Genomic DNA, 13513 nt, shown 5'->3' on the forward strand with positions numbered 1-13513 from the left:
GCCGCTGTTCCCACTTGCTGCCGCCGCCCTTTGTAGTCCTGTGCCGCCCGCTTTCGCGCTGCTGGCCTCCTCCAATCAGTCAACAAGCTCCCCGCTGGAGTGGAGCTAAACTACAGAACCAGTGGGAAGCTGTTTAACCATCGGCGCCTCCAGGCCAGGTCCAAGATGACCCCAACCTCTGTCGTCGAGCTGCAGGACGTGGATGACGCCCGCGCCTGCGCACATTCAGAGGCTGAACTCCAGGATATAGTCGACATATTTACTGAGGCATACGAAAGCATGGGCCTTACGCTAAACATCCATAAGACAAAGGTCCTCCACCAGCCTGTCCTCGCCGCACAGCACTGCCCCCTAGTCATCAAGATCCACGGCATGGCCCTGGAGAATGTGGACCATTTCCCATACCTCTGGAGCCTCTTATCAACAAAACCAGACATTGATGAGATTGAGCGCCGCCTCCAATGCATCAGCGCAGTCTTCGGCCGGCTGAGGAAAAGAGTGTTTGAAGACCAGGCCCTCAAATCTACCACCAAGCTCATGATCTATAGGGCTGTAGTAATACCCACCTTCCTATATGGCTCAGAGGTATGGACCATGTACAGTAGACACCTCAAGTCGCTGGAGAAATACCATCAACGATGCCTTCACCTACAAATCCCCTGGGAGGACAGACGCACCAACATTAGCGTCCTTGACCAGGCCAACATCCCCAGCATTGAAGCACTGACCACACTTGATCAGTTCCGCTGGGCAGGCCACATTGTCGCATGCCAGACACGAGACTCCCAAAGCAAGCACTCTATTCGGAACTCCTTCATGGCAAACGAGCCAAAGGTGGACAGAGGAAACGTTACAAGGACACCCTCAAAGCCTCCCTGATAAAGTGCGGCAACCTCACCGCCACCTGGGAGTCCCTGGACAAAAAACGCCATGAGTAGAGGAAGTGCATTCGGGAGGGCACTGAGCGCTTCGAGTTTCATTGCCGAGTGCATGCAGAAAGCAAGCTCAAGCAGCGAAAGGAACCCGTGGCAAACCTGTCCCACCCTCCCTTACCCTCAACGACTGTCTGTCCCACCTGTGGCAGGGACTGTGGCTCTCGTATTGGATTGTTCAGTCACCTAAGGACTCATTCTAAGAGTGGAAGCAAGTCTTCCTCGATTCCGAGGGACTGCCTATGATGATGATGATGATGATGTAATTGGCCTGGAATGGGTGGGAAAAGGCTCCGCCCTTGAAAACCGAGTGGGAATTCCCAACAATCAGATCTCGGAGTATTTGGGTACGGATCTTCGTCTATGTTATCCTGCAGGACCCACACTGGACTTCTGGTGAGAAACCAGTGGAATAGCTAAGGGAATTTGAATCCTATTGGATAATGTTATGAATCTGTGTTGCCAGCAGAGGGCCTTAGGTGCCAGCAGCAAAAGTCATAAATTTGGCCAGGCATCGATTTGCACCCAAGTTAGTGGTTTGTGTTGTTGAAGGATGAGGCTCACTTCTGGTGGCGGGTTTTTTTATGTCTACTGGCACCTGAATAAAGGATATGGCATTCAATTTAAATATAAGCATCTTGTGGGTTTTGTTTGTACACATGCTTGTTTGGAAGTTCTTTTTAGTTTAAGAAGCATGTTTACATTTTCTTTGTCCTGGTCTGTTTTTCTAAGCAAATAGAGTAATTCATACAACAGACATATAGTCCATGGGCTCCCAATCTGGCCTGATCATCCTCACCTGGTGCTTCCACTTGCTCGTCCTTACCTGTGAATTGTGATTTACCTGGTACACCTTCCTTACACTCTCTACCAATCGTCACCAGAGTGTTAGTATCTCTGCTGATGCGTGGAGCGGACAGAATGCTTGCCAGGTACCTACATTAAAGTGCTGCCGTTCATCACTTACTCTGGCATCCTCATCTTTGCAAAAACTTACAGGAAACACAGACTAAACGGTGGCACAATTGAGGAACAGTGGAGGACTGTTAAGGAGCTCTTTCATAGTTGCGCAACAAAAATATATTCCAGTGAAAAAGAAGGGTGGTAAGAGAAGTGATAACCAGCCGTGGATAACCAAGGAAATAAAGAAGAGTATCAAATTAAAAACCAATGCGTATAAGGTGGTCAAGGTTAGTGGGAAACTAGAAGATTGGGAAAAGTTTAAACAACAGCAAAAAATGACTAAGAAAGCAATAAAAAAAAGGAAAGATAGATTACGAAGGTAAACTTGCGCAAAACATAAAAACAGATAGTAAAAGCTTTTACAGATATATAAAACGGAAAAGAGTGACTAAAGTAAATGTTGGTCCCTTAGAAGATGAGAAGGGGGATTTAATAATGGGAAATGTGGAAATGGCTGAGACCTTAAATAATTATTTTGCTTCGGTCTTCACAGTGGAAGACACAAAACCATGCCAAAAATTGCTGGTCACAGAAATGTGGGAAGGGAGGACCTTGAGACAATTACTATCACTAGGGGGGTAGTGCTGGACAGGCTAATGGGACTCAAGGTAGACAAGTCCCCTGGTCCTGATGAAATGCATCCCAAGGTATTAAAAGAGATGGCGAAAGTTATAGCAGATGCATTCGTTATAATCGACCAAAATTTTCTGGACTCTGAGGAGGTACCAGCGGATTGGAAAGCAGCTAATGTAACGCCTCTGTTTAAAAATGGGGGCAGACAAAAGGCAGGTAACTATAGGCCGGTTAGTTTAACATCTGTAGTGGGGAAAATCCTTGAAACTATCATGAAGGAAGAAATAGCGGGACATCTAGATAGGAATAGTGCAATCAAGTAGATGCAGCATGGATTAATGAAGGGGAAATCATGTTTAACTAATTTACTGTAATTCTTTGAGGATATAACGTGCATGGTAGATAGAGGTGTACCGATGGATGTGGTGTATTTAGATTTCCAAAAGGCATTCGATAAGGTGCCACGCAAAAGGTTACTGCAGAAGATAAAGGTACGCGGAGTCAGAGGAAATGTATTAGCATGGATAGAGAATTGGCTGGCTAACAGAAAGCAGAGAGTTGGGATAAATGGATCCTTTTCGGGTTGGAAATCGATGGTTAGTGGTGTGCCACAGGGATCGGTGCTGGGACCACAACTGTTTACAATATACATAGATGACCTGGAAGAGGGGACAGAGTGTAGTGTCACAAAATTTGCAGATGACACAAAGATTAGTGGGAAAGCGGGTTGTGTAGAGGACACAGAGAGGCTTCAAAGAGATTTAGATAGGTTAAGTGAATGGGCTAAGGTTTGGCAGATAGAATACAATGTCGGAAAGTGTGAGGTCATCCACCTTGGGAAAAAAACAGTAAAAGAGAATATTATTTGAATGGGGAGAAATTACAACATGCTGCGGTGCAGAGGGACCTGGGGGTCCTTGTGCATGAATCCCAAAAAGTTAGTTTGCAGGTGCAGCAGGTAATCAGGAAGGCGAATGGAATGTTGGCCTTCATTGCGAGAGGGATGGAATATAAAAGCAGGAAAGTCCTGCTGCAACTGTACAGGGTATTGGTGAGGCCGCAGCTGGAGTACTGCGTGCAGTTTTGGTCACCTTACTTAAGGAAGGATATACTAGCTTTGGAGGGGGTACAGAGACGATTCATTAGGCTGATTCCGGAGATGAGGGGGTTACCTTATGATGATAGATTAAATAGACTGGGTCTTTACTCATTGGAGTTCAGAAGGATGAGGGGTGGACTTGTTGAAACATTCAAAATAATGAAAGGGATAGACAAGACAGAGGCAGAGAGGTTGTTTCCACTGGTTGGGGAGACTAGAACTAGGGGGCACAGCCTCAAAATACGGGGGAGCCAATTTAAAACCGAGCTGAGAAGGAATTTCTTCTCCCAGAGGGTTGTGAATCTGTGGAATTCTCTGCCCAAGGAAGCAGTTGAGGCTAGCTCATTGAATGTATTCAAGTCACAGATAGATAGATTTTTAACCAATAAGGGAATTAAGGGTTACGGGGAGCGGGCGGGTAAGCGGAGCTGAGTCCACGGCCAGATCAGCCATGATCTTGTTGAATGGCGGAGCAGGCTCGAGGGGCTAGATGGCATACTCCTGTTCCTAATTCTTATTTTCTTATGTTCTTATGTTCTATAAACCAGTTAGCCTAACATCTGTCATTGGGAAAATGTTGCAGTCCATTATTAAGGAAGCAGTAGTGGGTCATTTGGAAAAGCATAATTCAATCAAGCAGAGTCAGCATGGATTTTTGAAAGGGAAATCATGTTTGACAAATTTGCTGGAGTTCTTTGAGGATGTAACGAGCAGGCTGGACAAGGGGAACCAGTGGATGTGGTGTATTTGGATTTTCAGAAGGCATTCAATAAAAGGTTACTGCACAAGGTAAAAATTCACAGGGGTAATATATTAGCATGGATAGAGGATTGGCTAACTAACAGAAAACAGAGAGTCGGGATAAATGGGTAATTTTCCGGTTGGCAAACAGTGACTAGTGGGGTGCTGCAGAGATCAGTGCTGGGTCCTCAACTATTTACAATCTATATTCATGACTAGGATGAAGGGACTGAGTGCAATGTAACCAAGATTGGTGATGATACAAAGATGGGTGGGAAAGCAAATTATGAGGAGGACACAAAAAATCTGCAAAGGGATATAGACAGGCTAAGTGAGTGGGAAAAAATTGGCAGATGGAGTATAATGTAGGAAAATGTGAGGTTATCCACTTTGGCAGAAAAAATAGAAAAGCAAATTATTATTTGAATGGAGAAAAATTGTAAGGTGCTGCAGTACAGAGGGACCTGGGGGTCCTTGTGCATGAAACACAAAAAGTTAGTATGCAGCTACAGCAAGTAATCAGGAAGGCAAATGGAATGTTGGCCTTTATTGCAAGGGGGGATAGAGCATAAAAGCAGAGAAGTCCTGTTACAACTGTACAGGGTATTGGTGAGGCCACACCTAGAGTACTGTGTACAGTGTTGGTCTCCATATTTAAGGAAGGATATACTTGCATTGGAGACTGTTCAGAGATGGTTCACTGGGTTGATTCCGTAGACGAGGGGGTTGACTTATGAAGATAGGTTGAGTAGGTTGGGCCTATACTCATTGGAATTCAGAAGAATGAGAAGTGATCTTATCGAAACATATAAGAAAATGAGGGGCTTGACAAGGTGGATGTAGAGAGGGTAGTTCCACTCATAGGGGAAACTAAAACTAGGGGACATAGTCTCAGAATAAGGGGCTGCCCATTTAAAACTGAGGTGAGGAAGAATTTCTTCTTTCAGAGGGTTGTAAATCTGTGGAATTCTCTGCCCCAGAGAGCTGTGGAGGCTGGGTCATTGAATATATTTAAGGTGGAGATAGACAGATTTTTGAGCAATAAGGGAGTGAAGGGTTATGGGAAGTGGGCAGGGAAGTGGAGCTGAGTCCATGATCAGATCAGCCATTATCGTATTAAATGGCGGAGCATGCTCGAGGGGCCAGGTGGCCTACTCCTGCTCCTATTTCTTACGTGCTTATGTTCAAATGTTGTGGGTTTAAGTGCCACTCCAGGGACTTAAGGCCATAAAATCTAGTCTGACACTCTATTGTAGTATTGAGGGAGTTTCCGATAGCTTGGAGTTCATCCTCTGAATGTGCACAGATGCAAGTGTTTTCCGCATACTATAGTTCGATGACAGAGGATGGGACGGCCTTGGATCTAGCCTGGAGGAGACGAAGTTTGAACAGGTTCCCAATGGTTCTATAGTTTAGTTCCACTCCAGCGAGGAGCTTGTTGTGCGTGAGATGGAGCATTGCAGCGAGGATGATCGAGGAGAGTATTGGTGCGAAGATGCAGCCCTGCTTGACCCTGGTCCGGACATGGATTGTGTCTGTGGTGGATCCGTTGATCAGGATCTGGGCTTGCATGTCATCGTAGAGCAGGCAGAGGATGGCGACAAACTTTTGGGGGCAGCCAAAACGGAGGAGGACACTCCACAGTCCCTCATGGTTAACAATGTCAAAGGCCTGTGTGAGGTCAAAGAAGGCCATGTACAAGGGTTGGTGCCATTCCCTGCATTTCTCTTGCCGTTGTCGTGCCATAAAGATCACTGAAGCGTATGAAAGCATGGGCCTTACACTAAACATCCGTAAGACAAGGTCCTCCACCAACCTGACCCCACCACATAGCACTGCCCCCCCCCCCATCAAAATCCACGGCGCAGCCTTAGACAACGTGGTCCACTTTCCATATCTCGGGAGCCTACTATCAGCAAGGGAAACATCATCGACGACGTCCAACACTGCCTCCAGTGCGCCAGTGCAGCCTTCGGTCACCTGAGGAAGAGAGTGTTCGAAGACCAGGCCCTCAAATCTGGCAGCAAGCTTATGGTCTGTAAGCTACAGGGCTGTAGTGATACCCACCCTCCTGTATGGCTCAGAGACATGAACCATATACGGTAGACACCTCAATTCGCTGGAGAAATACGACCAATGATATCTCCACAAGATCCTGAAAATCCCCTGGGAGGACAGAGGCACCAACATCAGTGTTCTTGATCAGGCCAACATCCCCAGCATCGAAGCACTGACCACACTCGACCAGCTCCATTGGGCGGGACACATTTTCCGCATGCTCAACACAAGTCTCCCAAAGCAAGCGCTCTACTCGGAACTCCTACATGGCAAGCGAGCCCCAGGTGGGCAGAGGAAGCATTTCAAGGACACACTCAAAGCCTCCTTGATAAAGTGCAACATCCCCATTGACACCTGGGAATCCCTGGCCAAAGACCGCCCTAAATAGAGGATGTGCATCTGGGAGGGCGCTGAGCACCTCGAGTCTCATCGCCAAGAGCATGCAGAAATCAAGCGCAGGTAGCGGAAGGAGCATGCGGCAAACCAGGATCCCCACCCACCCTTTCCTTTAACGACTGTCTGTCCCACCTGTGACAGAGACTGTAATTCCCATATTAGACTGTACAGTCACCTGTGAACTCATTTTGAGAGTGGAAGCAAGTCTTCCTTGAGTTCGAGGGACTGCCTATGATGATGAGGAGGGAGTGCTGCACTGTCGGAGATGCCGTCTTTTGGGTGGGACGTTAAACCGAGGCCCCGTCTGCTCTCTCAGGAGGCATAAAAGATCCCAATGCACTATTTCAAAAAAGAGCAGGGGAGTTATCCCTGGTATGCTGGCCAATATGTATCCCTCAAGCAACATTAAAAAAAATATGTATTATCTGGTCATTATCACATTGCTGTTTGTGGGAGCTTGCTGTGTGCAAATTGGCGGCCAGGTTTCCCACAATACAACAATAATTACACTCCAGAAGTACTTAATTGGCTGTAAAGCACTTTGAGACATCCGGTTATCATGGAAGGCGCTATATAAATGCAAGTCTTTCTTTTTCTTTCTATCACATTGGTACAGTTGAAGGTGCTCTGAGGTTTTTTTGGATAGTCTACTCAATGTTCTAAATTGCATCTATGTTAGTTCTGGCCCAGGAGCAGTTGATCTTGATAGTACAGAGGGAAAATGTTCTATTCTCCACAACCACTAGTGTTCACTTTGGCAAATACAATATTCAACAAAAAAAAATACAGTCTCATAAGATCTTTCAGTAGTTCCACAGAGTTAGACAGAATTCCCTTAGACTGGAAGCTAGCTTATCTATAAGGGAACAAATTAAAACCAGGAAACTACAGGCCTGCTAACCTAACGTCCATCATTGGGAGGATGCTAGAATTGATCAAATATGATGCTGTTTGTGATCATTGGGAAAGGGAAGGTGCCATTAGAAATTCACAACATGGCTTCCAAAAAAAATAGGCCATACCTAACAAATTTGATAGAGTTTTTTGAGGAACTCACTTGGGTAGTGGATGAGCAAAATTTAGTAGACATTGTCTACCGGGACTTTCTGAAAGCCTTTGATAAGATCCCATACTAGATTACTTCACAAAATGGAATCTTGTGGCATTGGTAGAAATTTGAAATGCTCGATTAGGAATTGGCGCCAATCTCGAAGTTAATGAGTTGTTAGTTAATGGATGTGGTTCAGCTCGGAGACATATTATTATTGGTGTCCCCTAGGGATCATTCCAGGGTCTGCTACACTTCACAGTCTTTATTAATGACCTGGGTATTGGTGTTGGGAGTATGGTGAATAAGTTTGCAGATGATACAGAAATCTGTACACAGTTTAAGATGGTAGAGAAGTGCAATCAAATCCAAAAATGATTTAGATGTCCTAGGTCAGTGGGCCACACAATGGCAAATGGTGTTTAATTTAGATAAATGTAGTGTCATGCATGAAAGCATGGCTGCCAATGATGGAGCGAATGAAGTTGGAGATGGGCAAGAGGCCAGAATTGGAGGAATGAAGAGTTCTCGGAGGGTTGTAGGGCTGGAGGACGTTAAAGAGATAGGGAGGGGTGAGGACATGGAGGGATTTGTACACAAGAAATAATTTGATGCATTGCTGGATTGGGAGCCAGTGTAGATCAGAGAGCACCGGGGTGATGGATGAATGGACCTTGGTGGGAGTTAGGATCCAGGCAGCAGAGTTTTGCATGTGCTCACTTTTATGGAGGGTGAGAGACGGGAGACCAGCCAGGAGAGCTCCTACTTGTTAATTTAATGGTGCTTCCCCTTTAAAGGGAGTCATTAGTTGCCCCGCAGTGGCATTGGACTATCTTAAAATAAAGGCAGTTGTTAATTCTACTATTGGTATAAACTGCAAATTGTGCTGTATTTATATGAATATGATAATCCTGTACAGTATGCTCAAATATGAACTATGAAACAGAAAGAAAGAAAGATAGATAGATAGATAGATAGATAGATAGATAGATAGATAGATAGATAGATAGATAGATAGATAGATAGATAGATTTTTATTGATACAGCAACTTTTACTACCTCAGGACATCCCAAAAGTGCTTTACAGTCAGTGAAATACTTTTGAAGTGTAGTCACTGTTGTAATGTAGGAAACACGGCAGCCAATTTGTGCACAGCAAGCTCGTTCACCTGAGAAATGTCATCCGAAAGACAGCACCTCCGACAGTGCAGGACTCCCTCAGCACTGAAGTGTCAGCCTATATTTTTGTGCTCAAGTTTCTGGAATGGGAGCTGGACCCACACCTTTTGATTCAGAAGCGAGAGTGCAACCCACTGAGCATAGGTTCAAAGGTTAATTCAATACCATTTCATCTTAGAATGGTACCAGGGCTGCAGGGCTTCAGTTATGTAGAGAGACAAGAGAAGGTGAAAACTTGTTCTCCTTAGAGCAGAGAAGGTTAAGGGAATATTTAATAGAGGCTTTCAAATTTATGAAGGATTTTGATAAATAAAAATAAGCTGTTTCAAGTGGCAAAAGGGCCAGTAGCCAGAGGACACAGATTTGAGGTAATTAGCAAAAGAACCAAAGACAAGATGAGGAGAAAATTTTTTACACAGTGAGTTGCTGTGATCTGGAATGGCCTGCCTGAAAGGGTGATTGAAGTAGATTCAATAATAACTTTCAAAAGGGAATTGGATAAATACTTAAAAGGCAAAGATTTGCAGGGCTGTGGGGAAAGGGCAACGGAGTTGGACTAATTGGATCGCTCTTTCAAAGAGCGGCACAGGCAAGATGGGCTGAATGGCCTCCTTCTGTGCTGTATCATTCTATGATTCTAACTTTATATGAAACATGTATCACAATCTGCTACACATGCAGTGAAAATTGAATAGCATAAAATGCTTGAAAATTAGCAATGTGTGATTAATTCAATAAATAATTTTCCGGCATACTTGATCGTGACTTGGGTCAGAAATAGTTGGAGCAGGCAGGCTGTTCTGAAAATAATTTGATAATTTACTTTTAGTAATAAGAGAAATTAAAAATGTTCAATATTAATATTTACAAGTGGGTCAGTAACCAGAGGTCAGAGATTCAAAATCATTGGCAAAAGATCTAGAGTGGAGATGAGGAGAATGTTTTTTCACTGGCAGGATCTGGAACGCTCTATCTGAAGAAGCTGATTTCATAAATAATTTTAAAAATGAGTTGGACAGGTAATTGAGGATAAGGAACTTACAAGGTTATGGTCAAAATGTGGGGATGTGGGACTAAGCATGACTGCTGTACGTTTCTATAATTCTATGATATTAAGCATTAATATCAATTTCAAAGGAATTTCATATGAATGTGTTAACATGTTCATTTTCTGATATCACAAAACATGATTTTAGCATGTGTCTTTTTATGCACCCAGAGCTTCCAATACTGGATTTTCAGCTGTGATGTTTTTGGGGCGATAATGGTGGCAGGGCGCGAAAAGTAGCGCCCGGGAATAGTTTGCGCTTCAGTAATTAAGTTTAAGCAGCTGGGCCCTGTGCAGCGCTAAGGGAGGCTTTGTCCACCTCTCTTAGGCACTAGGATGGGAAACTCCAGAACTATAGAGCCGGGCCGGGAGCGCTCCGTGAGACGCCTGGATGGGAGGAGGAAACCTAAAAAGAAATACCACAAAAGCATTCCCAAAACATTGCCCATGCCACCACATCACAAATCGCAAAAATAATTCAAAGAATAAACAATCACACTTACCTTAGGAGTCTGTTACTCACCTCTTCGCCGACGGGATGGTTGGACCGCCCTGATTTCCCAGACGGTCAGTGCGATGCACGTTTTCCGGCGAACGAGTCGGGCAAGAGTCAAAACTCGCGCTGGTGTCGCAACCAGGAGCGTTACACACCGGCGCAACTCTTCCGGGCAGTGCTGTCTGCGCCACTGCATAACCGGACCAGAGGATCGCTGTGGGGCGCTGGAGGCTAACCGCCCACCCAGAACACCTCATCGCCGCCATTGCTGCTGCTCCAGGGTGAAAAACGGAGCAGGGAAGACGCGGAAATTCAGCCCTCAGTGTTTATACAAGTTAAAGTAGCTTTTAAGGATGGAATGCTTTAAAATATATTTTAGCAACCTGTATGCTTTAGAATGTAAAATTAAATTCTGCTACTTTAGCTTTGATGGTATTAAACCTTCAAATAAAGGAAGGTTGCTGGAAACCCCTAAAGGTTATACACCTTTTGCAACTGAATGTCAAAATAATGCACATGCGATTCTAACTTTTTGTGTGAGTGTGTACTTACAGAGCAAAAGTAAGAAACCAGCAAGGAGCAGTCCAATCGCGGCTCCCCCTAAGACAGTTGCTCTAGGAGTTGCAGAAGGGCATGTTCCATCAAGACAATGACAGACGCGCAGATTCAATGAAGTTTCTTGGGCAATCCCCTGCCTATCTTGGATTTTGAAAGGCACATTGTAGTTTCCAATGGGAATCTGCTTTTTCCTCACAAGCTGAACAGTGCTATCTGACACAACAAAATACCAAAAGGAAATAATGTTAGGGTATTGGCCATGGAATAGCTTTCTGCCCGATAGTTTCAACACAGACATTAGCCACAACTTCAAGTAATAAAGAAACAAATAACTAATTGCAAACCTATTGAGAAGCAATAGAAATGCTTGGCACTGATTACATGCATCATCTTAGGCATTCCTTTCTCAAACAGTCACTAGCATTAATTTTGTGGCGATTGACCTTATCTACGAAAGTTAACTTTATTTGATGAAATATCATCAGTGCATTTCCAAAAGATGTGACAAAGCCTCATTGCACAAGACCTGTCCTGCTTTTCATTGGATGCCAAATCTAAAATATTTCATCCAAAAAGCAAAATACTGCAGATGCTGGAAATCTGAAATGTTGATGAGTTAGTTCTCCTCACAGATGCTGCCTGACCTGCTGAGTGTTTCCAGTATTTGCTGTTTTTCCTTTCAATATTCCACCCGTCTCATTTAAAGAAAATATATTTACATATTTTATATATATACCTGTTGTTTTGCCTAATTTCCACATGTCCTTTATAGATTGTTCATTGTCTAGCAGTTCAATTTTAAAGGGGCCACTGTAGGGTTCCTGGTCATCATCTTCTGCTGCAACAGTTACAGATGAGACTTCTCCATCATCACACATCTCTTGGTATGAAGTGGTAAGGTATGGTAGATTGTCATTAATATCAATCAGAAAGAGAGACATGGTGCCAGTCCCTGTATTTGGAATCTCATCTGGGGTAAACAAGAGATGGATGTCAATACAAAAATGAAGTGACCTCGCTTACACAAATTTCTTTGGGGACTGATTGCTTTCAAACCATTTAGCCGAGTTGAGAGACTTCTAAAACGTAAAGTTAATTAAATAGAATTACTCAAAAGAGCTATAATTTGAAGTACTGCGACACAGCTGGTAACAAATCAGTGTTTTGCTCAAGGTATGTTTCAAACTTCAGAAGAGGCTACAGATGGAAGAAGGTCAATTGCTTCCTTGTGGGGGCCATTTTCATCTTACCGTTGTCCCTTTTTCAATATAACTGGTGACAGTCAGTCAAAAGTACATAAAAAAATCTACTGCTTATTTGCCACCCAAGGCCTGCCCGATTCGATCTTGGAGTGGGCCATGATTTAGGCAGCCAAACAGGCAAGAGCCTGATTAAAATATTTAAGACGCCTTTAGTACCCCTATGCGGAGTCCAGTGGAACTGAACTTTCAACAGCCAAACCAGCGGTCATTAAAGAGACTGTTGCAGGCTCTTCCAAAAAATGGAAATAAAGCATTTCCAATGATATTTTGTATTTTTAATTCTCACTCTTAGTCCTTTGCCTCCTGTGAGCCTCTCCCCTCTTAACGACACATTTCTGCATAGGAACTGACAGGACTCTTCCCTGCTCCCCAAAACTACAATGCAAGCTAATTCCATTGGAAATATTCTTCTGTAACTAATGCCCCCCCACACACATCTCTCTGTGTTCCATGACTACAGTACAAAAAGCCTGCAACGCTCCAGGGAGTGAGTCCTGGTCCACCAATTAACAAGGACTAGCAGACAGTATGGATAATACTATAACTGCTAGATCAGGTTTGATTTTATTACAATACTAAAATTTAGAGAAAAACCAAAATGCTTTATTTCTACTCAAGAGGCCTGATAATTTCCTTTGACTCCATATCTCCAACACAATACTTCCTGTCAAGAAATACCTCACAGTTCTTTCAACCAACCACAACATTCTTCTCAAAGGATTACTGCTACTCCCTATGCAAATCCTTCCATCAACTCTACTATCGCCAATAATAATGTCAGCATTATTGTAATGGAAAGAACCTACCTCGTGAAACTTCACAATATTTTAACAAAAAATTCATAAGATTTTTCAATATACCTCCTTTAATAGTTAATGATCTGTGGTGGGGTACATTTGTATCTTGGGCGGTCCAATCTCAGATCCTATTGGGGAAGGGGTGGTGGGGTGTTGGATACCAGAAGGCGGTCAAATCCCTGATCCCGGGGGAGGTTTCCAAACCCGAGCGGGTTCGGATGTCCGATCTGGCCTTGGGATGGGGAGCTCCGATGCCAGTGGGGTGGATCCGATGGTGAGGGGGGGTGGAGTCCGATATCAGGGAAGAGGGTAGATTGGTGGACTGCGAGGACACACTTCTGCTTCTCCTAGCCCACAAGCAGT

General features: G+C 44.1%; 1 protein-coding gene across 1 annotated transcript in view; it reads right to left on the reverse strand.

The window, feature by feature from the left end:
• LOC139276875 (cadherin-like protein 26) overlaps nucleotides 1–13513 on the reverse strand; it is a 111709-nt gene that overhangs the window by 45205 nt on the left and 52991 nt on the right. The window contains exons 10-11 of the mRNA XM_070894873.1: nucleotides 11828–12061; nucleotides 11086–11304 (exon numbers count right to left, since the gene is read on the reverse strand). Of these exons, the coding sequence (XP_070750974.1) occupies nucleotides 11086–11304; nucleotides 11828–12061 (453 nt within the window). The remainder of the gene's footprint in view (nucleotides 1–11085; nucleotides 11305–11827; nucleotides 12062–13513) is intronic.

Source organism: Pristiophorus japonicus, chromosome 12, assembly GCF_044704955.1.
Source record: "Pristiophorus japonicus isolate sPriJap1 chromosome 12, sPriJap1.hap1, whole genome shotgun sequence".
Taxonomy (NCBI): Eukaryota; Metazoa; Chordata; class Chondrichthyes; family Pristiophoridae; genus Pristiophorus; species Pristiophorus japonicus.